We start from the raw sequence: 25,860 nt of genomic DNA, 5'->3' as shown, positions 1-25,860 counted from the left end.
ATGGGATGGAAAATGTTAGATAAGTGCAAAAATCTTGAACACAATTGTAATCTACATAAAACCTTTGTACAGCTTCATACAGTGCCTGTTTCGTATCAGTAGAGTGGTGTAACCTCTTTAAACTGGACCCTGGCAATCTGGAAAGACATTTCTTATGTGTGTACAAAGTGAAGATACTCCATACAACAGTTTGTTAGTCTGGAAGTTTGTTAATAATTTCACTGTTTTGGGGCCTTTAACATCTATAGAAAGATATTAACAACGTGCATTGCATTTGTGCAGCAGTAACTTGTCAAGTCAAGTAGATCACTGCATCATGATTTTTTCTCCAGTGCTTGAAATTAAGGTGGGACAATGAGTCCTGAGTAACTCTTTGAGTGGCATTTAGAGTTAAGATAAGGTCGAACTCAGGAGAAACAGCATTTCAATACAGATTCTTGTACCTGATATGCTTGACAACAGTACAAGAAAGTGTATGGAATCATTGCATCCCCTGAAGAAAGAAGTTGTTCATCCATAACGTTGTCCTCAATAATCCTAATGTTTTGTTGAGGCAGTGAATCCAGGTACCATCTTAATTTTTGACATTTGACTTTGGGGTCATGGCATGTGCCTCTTGACTTTAATGTTCAGTTTTAAACATCGATAACCAGAAATTTTTATGTGTGGACTTCAGTTTCCGGTGTTAGTTGCTCTGGTTCCAACAAAGATCTCCAGAACCTGTATGAAGCAGCTTCTACTCTGTCCATGACACAAGCTTACATACAGGACCTATACTCTGACTACAAGGTAGGAGGCAGCAGACAAATCTAACATAAGCAAGTCCCGTCTTGTTGAAACATGAAAAGCTAAAATGATTTCCCATGAAATGTAAATATGCATGTTTCCAAACATAGATTTTCATAGCAAAGGTACGGATAAACTGCCAGATGCACAGTTAGTCACAATGGCCTAAACAAATGGGTCCAACATATTTTGGGGAGACCATGGGTCCCTTACGTTTGCTGCTGTGATATTTGAATCTGGAAAACCGAGGCATTAATGTGTACATTTTGTACTTGAAATATGACAAAGATCTCCTGACTTTCATTCTTATTTTTGAACACTCATAACTGCCATTGGCTTTGCACAAGGTATAAATGTCATTTCCTTGCACCTGCTGTTCCTTTATGCTTGGCTGTATTATTCCGATAGGTGCCCCTCAGTTTCTGTTTGTTTCAGATTTTGTTCAGTAACATAGTTTTGACAAACTTCACCACTCTCAGCTACAGCCTACTGCCTCATGAATATGTAGGGCTGTTGGCGACAATATTCTCATTGGCCAAGAAAATCTTCATTCCTGCTGTGTCACTTTCAAAGTCACAGGTATGTGCTGGTAGCTGAACATTAGGTTGTGCTAATCATTTCACTTCAAAACCATAATTGGTGTTTAGACCTTTTTGGTTGGTTTGCAGGTTTTATGACAATTTAACAAAATGTAGAAAAAAGTGGTAATCTGAGCACCTCTCCTCAGACTGTCACATCAAGTGAATTTCTGACCAGTCAATCTGTGCCATTTGGTTTTTATGCTAGAAAACCCATACAGAATATGTATATTGCTTTGATACTATCTCACTCAGAAAAGACAAAGTACATATACATTAATGATATCAACAACTGTAAGGACCTGTACTAAGATATCAACAACTGTGAGGACCTGTACTAAGATATCAACAACTGTAAGGACCTGTACTAAGATATCAACAACTGTGAGGACCTGTACTAAGATATCAACAACTGTAAGGACCTGTACTAAGATATCAACAACTATACAATTGCATTGCCTTCATCATATATATTCAGAACAGGTAGGTTACCTTCATTTTCAGGTACAGAAATAAGATATTCTGGACCGAATGCCTTGAACATTTATTCTATAATTAAGAAGCCTTCTGGCTGGTTATAACGTTTAGTAGATGTCACTTTCTGTAGATGAAATCTTCACACAGGGAGCTATCATATTGGAATTAAAGGTCTACGCTCCATTGTTCAAAACAACCTTATCTCTTAAGGTCAACCTTATATCTAAGATTACACCCTTAGACCTTTACTAAGTTTAGCCTCCAGTTGCACGAAACAACCTTAACTAAGGTTAACCTTAAGTTAAGATTGAGAACTAAGGTTGGTCCAACGCAGCCTCTCTAAGGTTGGGAGGGGAATATGGCAGTTGGTTTTATTTTATACAGTGAGACTGAGGGAAGTTCAAGGAAGCAGAGCATGTATGGAGACAGAACGCGTCAACTGGACATGCTGGATTCACGTGGTAACTAGGGACGCTTCCATTAGTCCTGCGCTGAAGAGTTCAGCCTTAGTTAAGGTTACGGCTAAGGTTGAAGTCCGAGTTAAGTTTGCCCTAAGGTTGTTTTGTGCAACAGACGTATCTTTTTCTTAAGGTGATCGTAACTCTAATCTTAATGTGTAATTTAGATCATAGCTAAGTTTGTTTTGAACTATGGAACACTTCTTTGTTGAAGTTTGTGAGTTATGATCATGTTATACTAACATCAGTCAGTGGAACATGTTTCCATTCATTTACTTTTTCCACTTAATATCCTAAACAATGTCATGCCAGTTACTTACTTATCAATTTTTCTTTCTATTCAGTTAGGATAACAAAAATTTGAAAGATGTGTGTCTGTTATTGTGAATATGTCTTCCTTGCTGTTGAACTGGACCGTTCCTGCCTGTTTACAGGAGACATATTTCTCGAGCCACTGGGGGACGCCAGGAGGTCTGTTCAAAGAAGCATGTGACAGAGGGGACCTGCTGTGCCAGGTGGACACTGGATGGGGCTACGATGTGTGGTCAACAGACAGAGTGGTTTATCGGGTTACAGTCACCAGGGGTCGAAGGTCAATGCCAAGACACATCTGCATGAAACTGTCCCCCAGTAGAATGGTGGGTATCTGAGAAAAAATAATTGTTGGTGTCATAGATGGAAGTTTTCATGGAACTGAGTGGTTGATAAAGAATTTTGAATGCATATTGACAGGTCCGGACCTCTCGTTCCATTAATCGCCTCTTAGGGCATGTATGGGTTACTGACGACCAATGTTTTAAGCTGGATATCCCCACGGGTTGCAACGATTCAGAACTTACTCTGTATAGGGGACATTCATAATTTATGGTTTCATTGATTTTGTACATGGCATGCTGGGGAGGGGGTGTGATGGGGGGTGGGTGGGGGATTTGTCTCCCACTTACATTGTTCATAAGTTTCAGGAGGGGTATTTCAAATTGTACATGCTACTCCATAAAAATCATCATTATGCCATCCTAACCATAAATTATGAACGGTCCCTAAAAGCATATCGTTTGGTTTTCTGTGTACTATTTCTGTGTTTTCCCGTTTTATTTTTCTGTATGACATTGCAATAGTCCTGCCTCTGTTGTACATGATTCTCTAATTGTTCTGTCGGATTGGTTTGTAGTGTTACACATCTTACAATGCAACAAGCCCTTACACAACTCTCGTGTTTGGTGATGGCACAAACATTACGTCACCTCTGCATGCAAGTGAGGTTCATCTCAAGTATCTGTTGAGGATTGGTGAGACTGAAACATGAATATTTAATTCCCTCACACCTAACCCCTGCCTTAACATGCTATTGTCCCTCTTAATGTTTAATTTTATACAATTCAAGATTAAAGTGAGACTCCCTCACTCTCTTCACCACTTACTCACTCATGGACCATAGATAAGGTGTTACAAACGACTGGAGCACTGACATACCATGATGAAAGTTTCTATATTTTGTGTGTACTAATGACTGTATGCACACAACCAGTTGCAGGTACAGGTATGAGTTGTTCATGGTCCACCAAACGTATTTCAATGATTATGTTTCCACCCCCTCCATTGCACATATATTGCATTTGCATTATCGTAATGACAAGTTTAATTTTGAATTTGTGAACATATATATATTTTAGGCTTAAACATGTATTATCATGTATTAAAAAAATACATTTTTTATGTTTTAGTGTTTTGTTTGACTACGAATATAACATTTCCATGTAATCTTTGTTCATATTAATATTTCCTTTCTTCATTCCTCATTTTTTATGTACAGAGTGCATGCTGAAAATGGTTTATAAAACTTTATTGTGTTAGAAAGGTGTAAATATAATATTTACATTTCCTAAGGATTGGTCGTGACATGTGAAAATGTACGGGTGCATGTATAAGGAAGTGTTAACTCAACCACAATGATTTCATCTGATTGAGGTTTTATATCAGCTACCTTTACTCTGCACAGTTACTGATATTCATTACACTCTTGATTAAAAATCAGCTCTGATTCCCCAAACCTCTTACCCTGTTTGCACATAGGCCAAACGGATTGGATAGTCAGAGTGGAAATTTTCAAATGAAAGCTTTAATATGTAAAAAGACTTCAAAATATATTCATTTATCCTAAAATGATGCACACAGGAAATGCAGAATAAATCACTATAACCAGATTGATTCTGAGCCTTGCGTATAAATTGAATTTTTTATGTAATATTTCATGATATTTTTTAAAATATGTTTAATAACAAACAGAAGAGGGAATCATGAAGAAGAATAGGTAAAGGGAGATAACTCTGGAGTTTAACCATAGCTCAAAACTGTTTTGCATGTCAGTGATATTTATTCTGTCGTCACTCGTATCTTAACATGTGTCGTTTGATGTGCTTGTTTTTTTAGATTAATCATAATTCATAACATTCTCTGAACAAGTTGCATTGTATCTTACTCCCTTTGTCATTCAGGCTTAACAGAAGCTACACGAGACATACTGTTCATGAGGTTGCTACATATGCCATACCAAGGACAAAGGGCAGACGACATGGTTGTCTCAGGGGATAGATTGACATCAAAGAAATTATCAGAGAGGAAAAAGCAGAGGGTAAATGAGTTAGTTTGAGGAATGATTTGAACTTGTGATTGTCTCCATAGGACCTCTGAGGACAGGCCAGGCTATGTGATTGTCTCCATAGGACCTCTGAGGACAGGCCAGGCTATGTGATTGTCTCCATAGGACCTCTGAGGACAGGCCAGGCTATGTGATTGTCTCCATAGGACCTCTGAGGACAGGCCAGGCTATGTGATTGTCTCCATAGGACCTCTGAGGACAGGCCAGGCCATTATGTTTCCTGGCACCTGTGATTATCTCTATGAGACCTCTGAGGACAACCCAAATCAGGATAGCTCCTGGCACCTGTGATTTTCTTCATAGGACCTCTGAGGACACCCCAGATCAGGATAGTTCCTGTGATTGTTTCCATGAGACCTCTGAGCAAAACCCAAATCAGGATAGTTCCTGGCACCTGTGATTATCTCCATGAGACTTCTGAGGACAACCCAAATCAGGATAGTTCCTGGCACCCGTGGTTGTCTCCATGAGACCTCTGAAGACAGCCCAGGCCAGGATAGTTCCTGGCACCTGTGATTGTCTCCATAGGGCCTCTGAGGACAACCCAAATCAGCATAGTTCATGGCACCCGTGATTGTCTCCATAGGATCTTTGAGGTCAACCCAAATCAGGATAGTTCCTGGCACCCGTGATTGTCTCCATGAGACCTCTGAAGACAGCCCAGGCCAGGATAGTTCCTGGCACCTGTGATTGTCTCCATAGGGCCTCTGAGGACAACCCAAATCAGCATAGTTCATGGCACCCGTGATTGTCTCCATAGGACCTCTGAAGACAACCCAAATCAGGATAGTTCCTGTGATTGTCTCCATGAGACCTCTGAAGACAGCCCAGGCCAGGATAGTTCCTGGCACCTGTGATTGTCTCCATAGGGCCTCTGAGGACAACCCAAATCAGCATAGTTCCTGGCACCTGTGATTGTCTCCATAGGATCTCTGAGGACAACCCAAATCAGCATAGTTCCTGGCACCTGTGATTGTCTCCATAGGGCCTCTGAGGACAACCCAAATCAGCATAGTTCCTGGCACCTGTGACTGTCTCCATAGGACCTCTGAAGACAACCCAAATCAGCATAGTTCCTGGCACCTGTGATTGTCTCTATAGGATCTCTGAGGACAACCCAAATCAGCATAGTTCCTGGCACCTGTGATTGTCTCCATAGGATCTCTGAGGACAACCCAAATCAGCATAGTTCCTGGCACCTGTGATTGTCTCCATAGGATCTCTGAGGACAACCCAGGTCCTGGCACCTGTGATTGTCTCCATAGGATCTCTGAGGACAACCCAGGTCCTGGCACCTGTGATTGTCTCCATAGGATCTCTGAGGACAACCCAGGTCCTGGCACCTGTGATTATCTCCACAGGAACTATGAACAAGCATCTTATTTAACCCTGAGCTTGAAAATCCTGTGCTTGAAAACCATTTTCTAAATACAAAACATGCAAGATTTTGTTGCTGCTGTTCATAAAATGGTGCATATTGTACATAAAAACAATTCTACCAAAATATCTTTCAGTATCATGCTAAGTTCATTTTTGTTGTTGTTAGTTTTGCTATTAGTAGTATACCAAACTGAAAGTTTAAAAAGGAAAATATCAAAATATTGTAATTTTTTGACCATGTGAACTTTAGTCTACAGATTGAGTGACTTCTTTGAGTAGCTTTGAGTAGTTTAGTAACAACTTTTGTATTTTGTGAGTGTGGCAATTTGATACCGATTATTGTATCATTGTCAAGCAAGACAACAATGTAAGAACCTGTATCGAAAGACCACGCCGGCCAAGATTGGGTGACCGTGACCTCCTTTAAATGATTGTATTTTCCAGGTCATGACAACTTCTTCAGCCTCAGGAAAAGTAAAGTCATTTCCCAAAACCGAAAGGACAGTTTTAACATCGAGGCGGGGTCATGAATCACACTCGGCCAACATGCCAGTGATGTTTGACAGAGAAAACAGAAAGCCTTGGGTGCCGTTAGTACAGCAGGGTTTGGAGTGGGACAGAGAGAGTAGTGACACAGGCCGCCACCAGGGGGAGCTGAGAGATAGCAGCCAGTCAATGGACAGAGAAGTAAAGGAACCAGAGGATTCTGGAGGAAAACAAAATGGTGATAACAGTCCTGATAGAAAGGACCTGACAGATGAAGAAAAGCAGATTCATAAAGGACTGGATTATTTGCAAAGCAGAAATTCTGTGTCCCACCATACTACTGTGAAGGAAACAGTGTCTAGTATGGTCTTCACTGGCAAGAAGAATGAAGCTGCTCTGAATGATTCAGGAAAACAGTTTTCAACATCTGAGTCTAAGAAATTTTATAACATGCCAACAAAAGTTATTCAACAACAAAAACAGCCTGTTCAAAGATCATCAATTCCCAAATCAAGGCCTGAATCTGTGCCAAATAGTAATGCAAAAGTGCAAAATGAATCTTATTTAAAACAATACCCAAGCTTTGTTAGAGATAGAATTGAGAAGAAAGTTCCAGTAGACTCACAGAAACATGCTCAACCAGACAACCTCAAAACAGTACAGTCACTTGACACTGGAAAGCTTTTAAATGTGTTGAAAAGTGGGGGCAGAGAACTCAACAACCCTATCAGAAGTGACCAACTTCCACATCAGGTATGTGAAATGATATTACGTATATGTAGGTGACCACATCATATATATTGAATGAATTGCAAGGTGTATGTAATCATGTGTCACCATAGCAGAACTTAAGTATGTAGTGATATGTCACTACATCAAATATATATCACGAAACATCACCAGTAGTAGTATAGGGAATGACAGTCCGAAAACACTTTTCAAAACCCCCTCTAAAAAGCCTCATTTACTAAATGAGGCTTTGGTGGGACCCTTAGCTCTTGCTATTATTGCCCCTACTACAAAGCTACGCCATCACGTTTACCGTGACTTGGCAGGCGGTAACACTGTGCCGTACGGTACGATCAATAATTCTTCTCTTACAAACCCCCTACCCGGCCCACCCCTCAAGTAGTACAAGTTAGGTTCGTCGGCTTTCATATCCACTTTATCTATGTTGTAAGTTTTGACCGACCATATAGGATCGGTGGCTCGCTTACGGCTATCACCCTCGTGTTCCCCAGGCTGGTATAGATACCTCACTAGGGCCCTATCTGGTATCTGTTTCTCCTTCCCACGCAATGGAGCGGCCGACTCTGCAACTATTGATTTTAGTTTGATAGCGTCTGCCGGTTTCTTACCGGTGAGACGGGTGACTTCATGGTTGATTGCCGACACCACCTTGGGTAACCTCGTGACCCATTCAGTCGATCGTTTTCCAGGGGTGGTCATCTCCCTAGCATACTGATAGCCGAACAAGCGCTCAGCCAAAGTCCTATTAAATCTCTCAACTATGGCTTGGCTGCGATGGGCTCCGGCCGTGCCACGCCTGACCTTTGTATCGTGTTTGGCTAGCAGTTGTGACACGGCACCCATGAACTCCCGTCCGGGGTCAACTTGCAGCTCTGTTGGCCACGTCAGCGGGCTGCGTTTGTATATACGTTCAAATCCTCTGGCTACCTGGGCCGAATCTTTCGTGGTCAAGGGTTCGGCTTCCTTGTAACGACTGGCTACGTCCACTACGGTTAAGGCATACTTGTACCTCTTATCGTGGGGTAGGAACAGTAGGTCTGCCTGGTGAATGCTATTAGGTATGTTAATACCGAACCTCCTTCTAGGTACGTAGCGTGGTGCAGGCAAATAGATCTGCCACAGGGCTTGTTTTTCAAGCCACGCTTTGGCTTCCTCCGGGGGTACTCGCGCTAGTTTAGCTAGCTTATCTACTGCGCTAGCTCCTTTCCAGTACCCACGCGGGCTGTAGTAAATAGACTCAAATTTTTTCATGTCCATACGCGTATGTGTTTATCCCATCAATAGCTATCCAACGTTTCGTGTCCATAGGCGATAGGGACGTCTTGTTTATAGTCAGTCCGTATATCTTGTGCCCATCACTTCTAAGTGTGTTCATTTTATGTCTAAAGGTACGGGTCTTGAACAGGGCTTCCTTGAATCTGGCGTGTTTGATGTGTTGTTTCACCACATACTTCTTAACCCCCTTAGCCTTCCGGATCTCGCTATTGTCGGCTTTCAGTATGGAGTACATCTTAGGCCTCAAACCTATGTACTCGGCTATAGGCGTGCCAGCACACTCGTCCTTCATCTTACCTAGGACCTTTTTATTTACCGTACTGTGCATGGCATGGGTCTTAGGGTAGTCGCTGGTGTCGTATAAATCGATGTGTTTTTTCATGTCCTCGTACACGTCCTCGGTTCGAATCTCCATCAGCAGGGAATCCGTGTCAGTGTACAGCACTTCGCACCTGTCGCCGTATTGTTTCTTGAGCTCGTTGTAGTAAAAGTCGTACATCAGGTGTTTGGATAAATCTAGGATGCTCATCCCCACGTAAACAGGTCGGTTGAATTTTATGTGGCTTTTCTTCATGTGTAGGGCAGCCAGGTCGTCTGTGAATATCTTGCTACGGTTGAATGCCGGACTGGCTATCAATTTCCTGAGCTTGTCTTCCTCACTAGATCTAACCAGCTTCACGGTCACGCGTTTCCTCAGGTTCTCCATAGTCTTACCAAACACCGAGTTGTTCATGAGCTTGTAGAGATTTTTCTCGAAATCACTGGTGGCTTTTTTTCGTAGGTCTGTGTTCATTCTGATGTAGGGCTCCATCCATGGGCTCTGGTCAAACATGAGCACCCTGTGTATTTTGGCCAGCCTCATACCCAACGACAGGTACAGCTGTAGGTTGCGATAGTGAACGATGTACTTGGTCTTATTCATTAAGTTAGGCACGAGTTTTTCAACGTCTGTCACACGACCACCTGACAAGTTATGTTGGTACTCAGACATCCAGTCTGGGTTAACCCTCATACGTTCGGGTGCAAGGGGATAGCTGTTGTGCGATGCGTGTAATGCCTTGGGATACTCTAAGTCAACCTCGAGGATATAACCTTTGTTCGAATCTGGTGCAACCTCCATAACATCAACGTGGGGTACCCATTCGAATCCCCCTGTAGGTAGATACTGGCTCATGGCCCAGCCGTACAGGTTGTTTGCGTCGAGGTATAGAATGTGATTGGTTGGTTTGTTAGGATCGTAACCTTTCACGTATTGATTATTTGCTTTAGCGTATCGTTTGGATGCCATGGAAATCCCACCTCGCAAGCCTTTCTCAATGAATAGGTGCATGTCGTAATCTGTGAGCAATTCCAAATTAACTCCGGTCTTTCTAAGCAAGGCGTCCCACGACAGACCTGGGCTGGTGTAATACCATGCGGGGTCGAGTTTATACTGCTTGAAACACGTCCGCCTAAACGTCTCAAACACGTCGGCTAACAGCAGTACATCTGTCCTCAAGTACAGGTCGTGATAATCACCCAGGTTCTTACAACCCAGTTTATTCCATACGTTAGTCGCGTGCGAGTAATCATCTCGTGAGACGGACGCCTCATTCAGCTTGCTATAAAAGCAGTCAATAGGGGGTAGTCTGGTCTTGGTGAACTTGACCCAACTATCCATGTACTCATAGGGGTACACACCCTTCCTCATAAGCAGGGGTCTAGTCTCGGCGTCTGTGTATCGATCGGTGATAGGGAAGGTATTGTTAGCCTTGACCAGACTGTCGAGTGACGACAGGAGGAATTGAAACGAGTCAATGAACCTAAGTCCGTTTAAGCTGAAGGAGATGTATCTCTCCATGTTGTTGGGGATGCACGATATATTACCATCGATTTTCGCGATGGCCTGCATGATCAAGTGTGAGTCGTACCCTCTCAAGTTGTGAAAGACAACGGGGATGTTTATTGTCTTAGGGTTGATTTTAAGCTTGAGGTTGCACGCGTTGTGAGCGGCGCCTCTATACTTACCAGTTATGTGACAGTGATCTCTCACCGAATCACCGTTAAGCGGTGAGTCACACACGTGACACTTAGTGCTACTAGCGTGAGCTAGCCTGTCGGCTCGGGTCATACGCATGGGAGCGATTCTATACAATGCATTCCTAATAATTTTTTCTTCCTCCTGCAAGCACTTTAGAAACCTTTCAGCCGCGTCAGGACCCCTATACACTACCGGAGCTTTCGTTTCCCCGTCACAACGGACGACAATGTATCCAAACGAACAGGCCTTATGTTCCTGGGTTTTGTGGGTGAAGCTACCCCCACTAGGGGAATCCCCACCCACAACTAAGGCTTCGAAGTCGGCGTATATGATATAAGGCACAGACATTTGGTTCTTGTGGTTACTGAATTTTAGGATATTTTCACCTTCCTTAGGCATGTCGACTCGTATGGCCGTCTGCCCCACACCTTGGCAATCATCCCGGTGGGATTCTAATAAATCAGCTCGACTGAAACCGTGTAGGCATCGTACACAAAAGTGTTTTTCCCCATCGTGTTTCGACTGGTCGTGCAACAACCGGCTGAGATGTTTTATCCACGTGTAGTGATACTTTTCACCTTTTTGAATCATGAATAAATTAATAACTTGACAATCCTTCACCGGGCTGACCCTGTGTACTATTGTTGTGTTACCTTCGTGTCCAAAGACATTTATAGCCAGATTATTCTGTTTTTCTACTTTAGTGATCTGGGATATTGGGGTGGGTTCATCTATACCATCCCAGTTGAGCCCATCGTCCTGTGGATAATTAGAAGGCCTGTTCGGATTAGTGGCAGCTGGAAATAAGGCTGACCTGATAGATAACCTCAGGCAATCGTTTCCTCTATTCTTAACGTTTACTATGGCTTGTTTGTTCTTATAGTAGGGAGGCAAGGCTAGGTATGACCCACCTCTGAACGGCACGTAGTTAGCTATATCTAGATAGACGTTATCGATTTTATCTACAGCCCACCCGGACCCCATGTGCGTGTAGCGTTCTAGGTATTCTCGTATCTGCTGAAAACTATTATCGATTGATGCGTCAATGGTCTCTGCATATGTGACGACCTCTTGTTTACCTCGGAAGTAAGGTTGAACATACTCAGTGGTACTCCCAACCTCCTTATCGAGCGACATTTTCACTGTGATCTGAAACTTGATACTTCCTAGGTTATTTAGTTCCTGGTTGACCTTATCAGCTATCAGAGGCTTGATATCTGTAATGTCTATGTTTCTATCAACGTGCATACGCCAACCTCTCAAATAATTGCCTACGGCGTGCTCAGTGCGCATGAACTGTAGGTCAATAGCTCTATTCTGTCGTAATAATTCTACAAGCTGTGGTTTTCTCATACGAGAATACCCGCCTAAACCCAAATCGTGTGCCTCGGCTTTCAGTTGTTTTACAGTTGGACGTGCTACTAGGGCATGTGATAACAATGTGGTTAACCCGGCTTTCCCCAGTTTTGAATAACCCGTGTATCCAAGCTGTTTCGCTTGAGCTTTTAACTGTTTTACCGTAGGAGGGACTTCTAAACCTAGTAATCTCAACAATGCTGGCTTCCGCATTCTAGAATACCCGATAACACCTCTCTGCTTTGCGGCCAGCTTGAGCTCGCGCACAGTAGCCATAGTGTTTACACCTAAGAGAATCAATGTCTAATTGGTCGGCAGTAAAGGGGAGGTAACTCTTAAAAAATATTTTCTGGTGGCCGGGTACAATTCTAGACATTCTGTCAAATCGTCCCACGTACCTGGTAAAATATATAGTGTGGCTGTTTCAATCCAGTACTCGCCTTGGGTATAGTATTCCTTGTATTCACTTATACTTGAAAAACGTTCTATATGGTATTGAGACGCGATATCCCGCTCCCATTCGAAGGGGTGAGTATACTTAACACCCTCTTTAATCCATACCACGTCCACTATTATCTTAAATCTGAAGCTGCCCCATAAGGCCAGTTCATATTTGAATATGTTTTCCACAGACATAGCTATACGTAGGTGTGTATAATCTCTAATTGGAGTCTATCTTGAGCAGTCGCCTACGTTCTTTTATGTAGCCTTTTTTATTCTCGTATATGAGTTGATGTCTGACTACGTTCGCTCCGTGAGCTTTACATAGACAGTAGTGTCCTTTAACCCCGATACCACACACAGAACACGTGTAGTTAGGACTTCCCATATGGAAACAACAGAACCCCTGATTCCTGCATTTCCTACCACAGGCCTCGGTCTTCCCCATAAGTATATATTCACATCGGTATGGAGCGGGTCTCATGTTTACTTATATAGGTATTTTAGTTTAATTGCTTCGCAACCAACGCAGTAGCTGCTATACCCAACACTATGAAGCCCAGTTCACGATTCATTTGTCCCTTGGATGGTGTGTAGTACTGAGCGAGTGTGGGTTTATTGAGCGGTTCCAATTGTTTACCAGTTAGTAAATAGTATTCTTTCATTGCTTCATCGACATCGTAGAATGTTTTAATGGCATGGTTTTCACGCTTGAGCTGTTCATTAATAAAATCGATCCTCTGGAGGCGTTTTTTAGCGTACTCGGCCTGTGCTCTTTGTAAGTTCTCAGTAGCGAGATCGTGCCGCTTCCTTTCTTCCTGTATTTCAGCCGCGTGATCATCTCGTAGTTTCGAGAAGAGGTAATTACTCCCGGAAAATGCCAGGGCATTCACTAACGCCCCACCGACCATCATAGCTATCGTGGCCATCCCTATATTTATTTCATTATATTATCAGGTATTATTCCTTGTTTTACTAGGATGTCTTTTGTGGCCATCGCCATACCAAGGTTCATTATGAGCATACCCATATCCTGCAGGTTGAAATCTAGCTTGATAGTTGGTTGTTTAAGCACCATTTTAGTCAACCGAGCGTACCCTACTGCTAGACTGGCTACCACTGTGGCGTGGTATGCGTCGTTGACGAACGTTTTCCCCTCAGACATTATGTATATGATATAAAATATTAAAATTATAACATGATATGCGGGTCTACCATGGGGGATACCCCCATACCCCCACTGTTGTGGGTGGGGGGCTCACTGTTGGGTGGTGGCTCACTGTGGGAGGTGTATAACCATGTTATAACCACGGCAGCAGTTACGCCTACAGCCAACAACAGTCGGGTTGGGTTGGTCACTTTATGTTGGTTACACCACCGTTTTTTACCGGCAGCTACTCTCTTAGGATTCTTCTGTCTGGTTACTGTTGGGGGTATCACCTCGGGACTCACTGGTTCCGTCACCTCGGGACTCACTGGGGTCTCCTCCTGTGCAGCATCCATCTATACTATTATTATTATTCTTTCTCTCAAATTGACAATGTTTTGCCGTGATAATCGCCGCCGTCACTGGAGCCAACAACATACCATATTTGTGGTACAGCCCGCAGCTGATAGAGCTCACGGCGTGTTCGATAAAAGGGTCTTTCTCGAGGTCTTCCCACAGGTAAAGTCGGCGCTCTGGTGGAATGGGAAGGAAGTGTGATACAATACCGGTGTATATCTGGGTCATAGCCGATCCTATTGTCTTTGTCATTTCTGCTCCGAGCCGGGACTCGTATCTAGCGTACAGCTTATCGATTTCTTCGGCTGACATTTTGTGAATTTTATCCGGGGTGTAGTCTCCAAAGTAATGTTTGGCTTTGCCACCAACAGCCAACGCCACCAGTTTCTCTCGCTTGGGGGAATCCCCAGTTGGGGAACCCTCCACAGACAATTGTTCGAGTAATTCCTCACACTCCATCTTATAATATAACAAGTAAGATTTAGTTTTAACTATATAATACCCGATACAAACAAAACACAGAGAAATGAAGGTTAAGTTGCACAAGACAAATACTTCAAATATCATAGCTATGCTTAGCATTTGCTTAGCTTTGCTTAGCTTTGCTTAGCTTTGCTTAGCTTTAGTATACTATATATGCTACTGGTTGGTCGGTCTTTAGAACGAGCTTAGCGTGTTTAGTTTCAGCGAGCTGTTTCTTCACCCGTTCCCGTTCTAATTTACTCATCACATCGTTCTCTCTCAAACACTCCTCGAACGAATCCCTGTCCTTGCAGTGAAATAAGGCCACCCATCGCGTCTGCTCCCTGAGGTCTTTCAACACCGAGTTGAACTTCTGCGTTAGCACCCAGACGCTGTGATTTGCATGACGGCCGGAGAAGGCCAGGTACGATAGCATGTCTCTCTTTTTTGTTATCTCGCGATTAGCGCTGCAGTCGTCCAGTATGAACAGCGTCGGTTCCCCTTTAAATTTCTCGTGAAGAGCTTTCAACCAGTCCTGCAGGCGTGTTCCAGGGTCGATTTTGTGTACGTCCGGGTCCGTCATCACCCAAGGTCGCGCGTACGTTTTATTCATGCTCAGAGTAGGGCACATGATAACGATGTTATCGAACACATCCTTGTAGTAACCCTCCAACATATCCAACACGAAAACGGTCTTCCCACAGCCAGTCTGCCCGCATATGATAGCGCAGTGTGGGTCAGTGGGGAGGTGGGGCAGTTTATTGTTGGGGGGTGTGTGGGGGTCTCCCCCATCAGTAGATGGCTTGCACAAATCTCCCATTGTCTATATTAAGTTGCGCGTCCATAATAACGTACAGATATAATTTCAACTTACCAGCGGTTTGAGCCTTCTTATTAATCTGGATGGTTATCCCTTCGCTGCCGTTATCTATACGGCGCCCGCTACCGTGCAGTTTATCATCATCCGTGGATCGCATGTCCAACCATAAGGCGTACTTGGTGGTCAGGTATTCACCGATCTGCACGGAGCCGAGGTCCAGGTCCTTTGTTATGTAATCCCCCACTGGTAGCTTTTTTATCTCATCCCACTGCTGGTGTGGTCTCATACCATGACTGAACAGCTGGTTGGGCACGCCCTCGATGGTCACTTCCACCTTTTCAATCTCGGGGTTGAAAAACTTCTCGCTGTCCCTCCGGAATGGATCGTAATCCTCCACGGGGACGACCAGGATACCTTTCATCGATCGCGCCGGCACGTTCAGGTTGATATTCCACACAGTGTCGCTCTTATCTCGCACGACTGATCTATGCCTCAGTACGCGATCGTACAGGATAGCCATCTTCCCAGAGTACTGGCTTCGAACCTGCCTGGCCAGCTCCGGGCTAGTGACCATGTCGAACTCCAGAGAGATGTTGTCTATGGAATAACTGGCCTCATCACCGTTCGGCGTACGCACTACTTTGCTATAATCGTTAAACGTGAGCTCGTATTCTAGCCTATCACCCAGTGCGGCCTGGTAAAACGGCGCGTGTCCCGTGAGCAACTCGAAGTCAAGCGGCACGCAGAATCGATTCCCGTATGCTAGAGCGATGGCCTTTTCACCGTCCGATAGCTTGTCTTGTTGGTCTGTCGTGAAAACATACCCTATGCGCGCCCGGGTTGATTTGCTGATGCCCTGGTACACATCATTGACTCGATCTCTCTCGCTTTTCCAGAGATCCTTGTAGCAGTGAAACACGTCGCTGTCGTCGATGCTCAGCACCTCGTTACCGCTGATCTTGACGGTCGTTTTCTTGATGATAGCTCGACCCACGTTCCGCACTAGCTCGCGTTTGTCGTTGTCGGAGGTCAACGTGATATTGAACGCCAGTCGAACAGTGCCTGGTACAATGAGGTCATTCTCACCAAGGTTTGGAAATCTAACCAGCAGAGTTTGATTCTGGTCTATCTTGCTGGGATTGTTGGTGATGGTCACCGACTGTCGCACGGCTCTGGCACCTAATGGCTCTCTCAATTTTCTGAAAGGATCTAATTTTCTACCGTACATTGTTATATAAAAGAAATATATTTTTAATACTAATGGATGAAGACATACCTATGGATGATATGTGGGACGATAGTGCCCAGGCATTCAATGATGACCAGGAGACCTCATTCTCGCAAGGTGACGAGCTCCTTAAAGACGCCGTCGACGATTATTACAACGCAGTTGAAAATAAATCCAAACTCAAGCCGTTAGGAAGGAACTATTCCGATTTTACCCTCAGCAATGGCACGCTGCGTTTGAAGGCTCACCCGGATATCGATCTCATGCATCAACACACGAGAAAACCGCTTGCCTTATCAACATTGGCCGGTAAACATGGAAGTAAGTTTGTCCAAGATGAACTAGGCTTCAAAGATTACGGTGGCGCGCGGCCTAAGATTCCTCCGAAGTTAGTTCAAGGTCTGGAAAGTATCAGGGACGCCACATCAGATCAAAACATGACTTATGATATTAAAAAGGTGTTGGCCGACTACGAGAACAAACCATTCCCGGGGCTCGAATTTACCGTTCGGGAACTGCGGGGGTTGGACTTGTTGATGCAAACCATTCGTGGTCAGCTCTGGAAAAGCACAGCCAAAATAAGTGAGATAGACGACCACATCGCCTATGAAAAGAAAAAACTAAGTGAAACTGAGGACGAGTCTATGAAAGCCACCATTGAGGAACGAATACGTAATTTGGAAGATGAAAGGCAGACCTGGTTGGAGACAGCGTCCGGCTATAAAGAAAAGCTTAGATCCCAGGTCAACCGTATACGGGACACCATCAATCAAGTCCTCCACCGAGACACCACGTTAGCAGACAGGATTCGGATATTGTTCCGGGAGCAAGGGATCACCATCGCCAGTATTCTGACTGCATTGGGTTTCATCATATCAACCCTGGTGGTGTCACTGACAGGGGGTACCCCTGTGGGTCCTGCAGGCGGAGGGGGAACTCCCAGCGGTGGTGGGGGTGTTAAAGACTGGATTAAAAAACTCGGGGAAGGCCTAGCTAAACTGGCTGGTAAAGCCGCCGAAGCCCTTCCCGGCATCCTGGGTAGCATCGTCTCGTGGTTGTTGAGCGCTCTGTCTAAAACTGCCATGTGGCTCAGTCAAAACCTGTGGGCAGCCATCGTCGCCGTGGCGGGTCTGGTGTACGTAGCGGCTAAGAAATCTTTAACCAAATAAGTCCCAAAGTTACCCCACCAACCACCAGGGCCGTTTTACTATCAATATGCTGCTGAGCCTGAATATGAGAGTGTGTGGGGGGTACCCCCACATGAACTTTAGGCTCCGGGGGCGACGCAACTATACCCTTTTCACGTGGTGGGATGTGTGGGATATAGGTGGTGTTAATATCGGGGTTGATACCCAACTTTTGATCCTTCGTGGCTATGACTATTTCGTTGTTATAACCCACCACTTTTTTTACTCTCAGTTGCATATCACTCGGAGCCATGTACAACCCCACGCCGAACACGTAGTCGACTTTCGACCTTGCGTATTCTAACACGTTTTGGTAGCGTTCGATAGCCCGCGGGAGATCAACTGGAGAATTGATAGCATCCTCAACGTTGGAAACGAATTGTGTCTGAGCGTCGTAAGCAGTTCCCTTACCGATGATGTTGGAACGCGTCATCGACTGCGCACCCAACAGCGCCCACACGTACGTTCGAATCGAGTCGTTCAACCTGACTACCCCTGCACGAGTGAATCCTTTCGACGTGTCCAGCATGAACATTTTCCACCCGTCTGCGTTTGACTGATCCTGCTCCACTTTTTGTATTATAAAAGCAACATCACCTTTAAAGTCCATACGATCATCCCTCCATTCATTACTCGACAAAGCCAAGTCCTGCCGAAGTATACCTCGTCTCACTAAATCATCACTGGCATCTTTCACTGGTTGTGGTCCATATTTAGCAGGTTTAGGAACAAGCTCCTTTAATACATGGAAAAAATTTTCCGTACTACCAATTTTTCGTTTCATAAAGTTTGTTAGTAAATATTTATTAAATGCTTTTGCCGCGAACCCATCACTGTAAGGAACACCCAACCCGTGGTTCTGCCCCGGCAAACGCCAATCCGTCTTCGGGTTTATTTCAAATTCATTGCAAATACGTTCGTAGGCCCGTCTATCGTACGGGTTGTTTGTTGCGTCCCACGCTTTGTCCTGTGGGAGGGGGGCGCTGATCTCTTTAAGGATACGTCTGACCTGGTAGTACACGTGGAACTTGAACACAGATTGACTCAGCGGTCCACGCCGAGTGTCGGTTAATGTCACACCACACCCCGTTGTAGCGCACCACACGGCAAAGTTGAATTGATTCTGCCAGAACTGCATAGGGTTGTTGAACCAAGCGTGGACTGCCTTGACGTTAGTCACCGAAAGCTTATACTTATCAGGCATATCTATAAACTTGGCATTGAAAGACAACCCAGGAGCAACCACAATCTTCATGGTGGAGAAATCTACGTCCAGTTTAGGGTACAACACACCAGGGGAATACATTTTAAAACTATTATATAATAAATATATATGTAATATGTACATAACACTTCCAGGAATAACGAGCGGTGAGGCCGTTCAGCTGACGCACGCGATCGATAACACGTCAGGTCAACTCGAAGTCGCACTCTGTGATATCACCTACCTACCGCAATGGACTAACATTAATATCAGCAACAATAAGCTGTTCGTCAGTGGAACTCGCAGTCAAATAACTGACGGCTACTACAGCGTGTGCTCTCTAAACGACGAGGTCTTCAAACCCCTGGGAGCCGAACTCAAGATGAACGACTCGAACGGTACAGTGGTGTTAATCAACAACGGAAGAACCTCCTTGAGGCTCGGCCGACCATTAGCGAGGATACTCGGTATGTCTCCTGACGAGATAAAACCAACAACAACCGTCACAGGCACGAAGTTACCCGAACTAGTACCGTACCGAGAGCTATACATTCATCTCGGTCAGGTGAGCACAACGTATAACATTCAAGGAGGCCACCCTTCTACTATACTGAGAGCAGTGCCGGTGAAAACTGAGAAATTCAACGACGGTAGAACCGAGTCATTTTCACCACGGCAGTATAAGAGATTAACCCAGGGCAACATACCTGAGCTGACAATATCGGTGTTAGATATAAATCATAATCCTGTAAATATAGGATACCTCAGCTTAACGCTTCACGTAACATGACCAGCGCACAAGGGCCCGGAGTGAAAAAATGCGTCAATATCGGGATCTCCGACCTCGGAGACACACGCGGTTTCGACGCTCCCGGAGTAGATGGTAAATCGTACGCCTTGCAACTGAAAAACAACATTTACAAACGCGTTGAAATCCCCTCCGGTGGAGCCCTAAGTGATATGATAGATACCACAGGAGCAACAGCCAACACTAAGTACGCCCTCGTCAACACCGGTGATGACAACTGGAGAATATACCCATCATTCGGAGGTAAACTGTTCGATTTAGACGATGTTGAGAGCACTACCGTCGTCAAAAACAAACCATATATGCTCGTCTTCACCGAAGATGACAAGTGGGTGTTGTTACCCGATAACAAATGGTTTCTCAATATTAGACTCGTCTCCCCTTACGTGTTCACGGATAACAAAGACAACCACCTAAACAAAGTCGTAAACAATGGAACCCTGCTCGTGGCTTACGTCCCAACTCAGAGACGTAGCATAGTCGTCAGCCCAGTCAACACTATAGCAGCCCACATGCTATCGAGTAAACCAGCCATACAAAACGTGAAATTGCAGTTGGTGTCTGAATTCGAAGGCGTGGTCAAGATACTAGAGAGTCTACCTGCAAACTCAACACTGTTCATCAAAGTCTACCTAGGGGAACCATCGGGGAATGATGTCGAGATCGTGAAGGGGATCAAACTCGGGTGGGTGAAACGACACCAGTATCAAGTTTGCAACGTTTACGTGCGGGTGGGTGTCGACTCCAAGACCAGTCTGCAGGGGGTCAACGTGATCGTGGAAAATAAGATATCACTAATCAATATCTTCCTGCCTGACAACATACACTTCATGGGTATTAAGTTAACCCCTGAATTATTATCAGAAAACCAGTTGGAAATTATATCATAATAGTATAATAATGACTAGTCATCATCCCAACACTACACTTAACGACCTGGGAGATACGGAGGGATTCGATCAGCCTGGTGAGGAAGATGAATTATACATCCTGCACTTCAAAGACAACGTGTACAGACGGGTGCCGTTACCAGATTTAAAAGAGCCCAAATGGCTGATCAACTTAACATTCACCTCACCTTATATCACATTAAATAATGGGGTTGTCTCTAAGATTAAGAACAACGGTATCTGGGCAGGGGATTTCATTCCGGAGAGGGAATTAGTACACAGACAATCTGCTGGTTACAACAAAAAAGGGTTATTTGCTTATCCAAACAATAAATTAACATTTAGCAGTAATCTTGATAGAATATCCCCCCCTTTCACCCTCATCATAGAAGTCTTCTTTACGACTTTATTCGATGGAGACCCCCCAATAGTACACCAAATTTTACCCGGGGTGTCAATACGCTGGTCTTACACATACCAATATTGTCGTATTGTTATACAACGGGATACCCCCACTGGTTCTATAAAACGTTTAATAAGCTCCCCTGGGGTTTCTATTACAACAGGAAATTCTATTAGCCTCTCACCTATTGCCCTGACTAGTAGTCTAGAACTTGTAGACTTCAAGTACATTGATAGAATATTAACTGAACCCCAATTAAAATATCTTTCAAAATATACATTATAGGATGGGCCTGTACCCAGTTGTAGAGGAAGTAGCGAAGACATTGGAAACCGTAGATGGGTTCCGCTTGAGGCAGTTATGTGATATGAAACGCCAACTAGAACAAGACCGTGACACGCGGAAAGCACTATGTAAAAAGTACAATAGAGCTTTCAATATCGTGGATGGGGCTGACACTACCCTTATGGCAACCAGCATGGGACTAGGGGCGGCAGGCGTTGGGTTGTTAACCACCATCGTGGCTGCACCTATAGTGCTAGGTATTGAAATAACGGCTGGGGTGACAGGGTTGGTAGGGTTGGCGCTTAAGTTAGTATCACGCAGACTTAATCGTAAGGTATTGAAACACGACGAGATCAGGGTTCTGGCCGAAGCAAAGCTGAACACAGTGAGTGAGCGAATTTCCACGGCACTCTCTGACAGTAAGATCTCAGAAGAGGAGTTTAGTTCAATCCTCTCTGAACTCAAAAAATATAACGGAATGAAACAAGATATTCGATCCAAGTCTCGTAAGTCTGCTATCAGCGAGGATGAGAAAAAAAAGTACATAGCACAGGGAATACAAAAAGCCCAGCAAGCCTTTATTATGAACACCAAAGAGATCGTAGGCGGTTCACGTTAAACTGTTTCATCGATATAAACATAACATAGCCTTAAGCGAGCCACCGATCCTATATGGTCAGTCAAAACTTACAACATAAATAAAGTGGATATGAAAGCCGACGAACCTAACTTGTACTACTTGAGGGGTGGGCCGGGTAGGGGGTTTGTAAGAGAAGAATTATTGATCGTACCGTACGGCACAGTGTTACCGCCTGCCAAGTCACGGTAAACGTGATGGCGTAGCTTTGTAGTAGGGGCAATAATAGCAAGAGCTAATGGTCCCACCAAAGCCTCATTTAGTAAATGAGGCTTTTTAGAGGGGGTTTTGAAAAGTGTTTTCGGACTGTCATTCCCTATACTACTCCAGTTTAGATATATGAAATAATATATTTCCACATCGAGTATATGTAGGGATAGATTCCCATATCGAGTATGTATGTGCATGTAATGATGCATAGTGATCAGTCTATCACCTAAGAAATAACAGATCTCCATATGTATTTCCAGAGGAAGCTACTCAGCTATTCTCCAGACTCGAGCTACAGCATCCGAGGTAACGGCCATAACATGCTTGCTGTTTGTGTCCCTTGTACACCTCTTCTTACAGGCTAGAGTGTGGAATTTATCGACTTCTTGCAAATTGTTGTAATTGTAAATTATTCTGACATAAATTTCTCCCATTAAAAAGAGTAAAATTGCCCACCCATTTTTTGTATACAAATGTAATTTCTCCCCCTCCAGATACCTACCTACAATACACTCGTCCGAGGTCGTCACCAGCTGCAGTCACACCTGGGGTAATCAGATGTCATGGAGGAATCTATGCCTTAATTAATTTCAATATATTTCTGTAATATAATGAGTATAATCACTGATTCAGTATCACATCTTACCATTTCAAAGAAATTTATGTGAGTTAATAACAGACTCCTTTGTGCTGTATTCTGTAGCTTTTGAATTTCATTTTATGCTTAAGATTTATTGTTTAATGACATTGTTTAATGTTGAATACACCATTTTTCAAGTGGATGGTGAATACATAACTCTGTTTTATGGATAATGTTTTCTTAGATTTTGTACTGAGAAAACGTGTTGAATTACGATCTTTATATACTTGCTGATGCACAAGATCGTGTAACAATAGGACAGAGATTGTGATTCACAAGAAAGAAACAAATGAAGCACAAGAAAGGTGAGAGCAGTGAGGTAGCGCAATGGTTCATCCTGTCCAAGACTGGGGTTTGATTCCCCACATGTGTGTTCTTTCATTTAGTGAGTGTGACATTTTGATACAGATTCTTGAACTGAAGTTTAAAGCAATCATTCCTGTATCTCTATCAAAACATAGCACTCCCGAAATAAAAGAAGTTGTTATCCGTAAGGTTCACTTTTGTAGATTGTTGACTGCTGATGCATTTCAGTTTTTAATGGATTCTGTTTTATTAATATAGCAACCAAAATGGAACTTTAGTGTTCCCAAGGTAACAGAGGAGATGTTGTATGACAGTCAGTGGAAGGCCATGAAGTCATACATATCTGATGTTGGCAGCCTTGATATCAACTTCAGTGTCTTCATATATGGTGAGCAGGGACTGGCACTAAAAACAGAACTGGAATTACCCACAACCTTAAGACAATCATGTGTCGCTGTTTGTTGGATCCCCCAACATTAACATATTATAATGTGGAAAATCTGCTATTTATATAATGAAACAATGAATGACTTGACTTGCAGTCAATAAATGGTTTAGTGGGCCTGAATAGAGGCATTATCACTCTAGGACTTCAAATGTAGTCAAGGTTACGTTTTTAGGTCTGTAAGAGCATGTATTGACCTCATGTAATAAATATAATGGTTGATTATCAAGGCAATTGTTTGCCACAGTAAAAGTGAAATATTCAGCCATGTATCAAGTTTTACCTCTGACTGACACTGATGAACAGAGACAAAACTGGTTTCATATGAATTTCTATTTATGTGCTGTTTCACAAAATATTGTTTTTAACAATCAGCTATTTGAAACTGAAATGCTTATTTTAATTGTTGGATTGTTTTAGGTAGGAAGCCTCAGAGTCTGACTGGTGGGAAGGTAGCCATGTTGTATCCAAACAGCCGGGTGGTGACTGTCATACCTTCATCGCATGCCATGCTAGTTGAATCTCACAGGTGACCAGGCTAAGGTTATTTGTTTGTTCGCTGTTCAGTGCAGCACTCAACAACATTCCAGCTATATAAAAATTATCAACTCCAGAGCAGACAATGCTGTGACTGATATTGTGAACAATGATCCATGATGAACATAGAGAATTTTCTGGGTTTCATCTTTTTATTTTTCTTTGAATTCTTCATAAAAAGAACAGGAAATCCAGACAAATCAATGTTCATCAAGTATCATCTTCTGAAATGCCAATCAAGTGTTGAATGATCAATGGTGTTTGTTTGTGATAATCATCAACCTTGTCACAAACCCTGACCACCTCTTCAGTTTGAACTTGACCAAGACAGGTAGGTAGATAGGGACTTCTTCTCAACCAAAATCTCCAGACGGGGAACACATACAGAATAAAGGCTTATTCCTATGGTCAAGGAAATGATCTGATAAACACAGAGGCTGGAAAAGTCCCATTTAATCAGTAACTACCAAAATTACTCTCTTTTGTGGCACAAGTGAACTTTTTTTGATGGATGGATTTTATTAACTTCATGGATGTTTAGTTTATGTTTGCATTTAAATTCATCATTAAAATTAGGTATATTATGACATACATTGTATGTGTTTGTATTCAGATGAAAGGAATGAAACAGTTGTCAATTATTATTTGTTGCTTTTCAGAAAATTCATCAACTCTCTACCTCATGAAAACAGTCTTGTTTTCTGCCAAGACTTATTACCTGACCTTGTCAATGACATGTACACAAAGCCGGAAATGTTCAAATTCCAGGTTAGTTCCATCAAAGATAATGGAATTGTGTCTGTCTGTCTCTTAAGTCATAATGTACTTAAATTTTGAGTAATTATACTTCAAGAATATAAGATTTGTGGTATGAAGTGCCATGTGTTGTAAACACACCCTGACCAACATCTGGACAAAGTAAACAATTTTCATAAGTGTGATTACTACACCTAAAATCAAAAGATAAACATATAAATTTTTCTTCCCATGCATATAAGACACATTTTCTGCTGGAACGTAAGTAATCTTTATAATTGTCCTTATTATACCCAAAAGATACACATATCAATTTGTCTCTCCATATGTATAGTACATGGGGGTTTTTTTTCAGAAAGTACAGCTCTGTAGAAGGGTTAATGTTACACATTCAGACAGAGAGATATATTCTACTGTATGTTTCTGGTACATTACTCCTTGCATGTTAATGCATGTATTTGACAGTTGTTTTCACTCAGGGTTGGCAGGCTGTGAGTTCTTATTGTGATGATGAACAAACAACATGAAATGTTTGTCTTTTAATATTTACATGTTGAGTCAATGTTACATGAAGAACACTAAATATTAACACTTTATTGGCCTTGTCAGTAGGTGATGCATTCATATATCACCTCAGTGTTTCTTTCTGTACAGGTGCTGGGACTGGATGTCTTCCATCACATGTTATCACTGGGTGATATGTACCTATATTACCTGGGTCAGATTCTCACAATGGCAGAGACAACATTCCTAGAGATTCCTCATTTTGACCAGCTCACCTTTGCCCAAGCTATCTTCACTGACAGCGCATCAGCAGTTCCAGCCCAGGTTAGTGTTTATGGATGTCAACTTCTTTGTTATGAACATAACAA

At 43.2% G+C, this 25,860-nt stretch overlaps 1 protein-coding gene across 1 annotated transcript in view; it reads left to right on the top strand.

Annotated features, from left to right (window-relative positions):
• Positions 1-25,860, top strand: part of LOC137291339 (uncharacterized) — a 48,968-nt gene that overhangs the window by 2,855 nt on the left and 20,253 nt on the right. Inside the window, exons 4-15 of the mRNA XM_067822646.1 lie at positions 677-789; positions 1,222-1,365; positions 2,734-2,937; positions 3,471-3,588; positions 4,795-4,931; positions 6,783-7,577; positions 22,565-22,610; positions 22,799-22,854; positions 23,509-23,638; positions 24,116-24,224; positions 24,892-25,000; positions 25,643-25,816. Of these exons, the coding sequence (XP_067678747.1) occupies positions 677-789; positions 1,222-1,365; positions 2,734-2,937; positions 3,471-3,588; positions 4,795-4,931; positions 6,783-7,577; positions 22,565-22,610; positions 22,799-22,854; positions 23,509-23,638; positions 24,116-24,224; positions 24,892-25,000; positions 25,643-25,816 (2,135 nt within the window). The remainder of the gene's footprint in view (positions 1-676; positions 790-1,221; positions 1,366-2,733; positions 2,938-3,470; positions 3,589-4,794; positions 4,932-6,782; positions 7,578-22,564; positions 22,611-22,798; positions 22,855-23,508; positions 23,639-24,115; positions 24,225-24,891; positions 25,001-25,642; positions 25,817-25,860) is intronic.

The sequence above is a fragment of the Haliotis asinina genome, chromosome 7 (genome assembly GCF_037392515.1).
Source record: "Haliotis asinina isolate JCU_RB_2024 chromosome 7, JCU_Hal_asi_v2, whole genome shotgun sequence".
Classification (NCBI taxonomy): domain Eukaryota; kingdom Metazoa; phylum Mollusca; class Gastropoda; order Lepetellida; family Haliotidae; genus Haliotis; species Haliotis asinina.
This window is presented reverse-complemented; position numbering and strand designations above follow the sequence as displayed.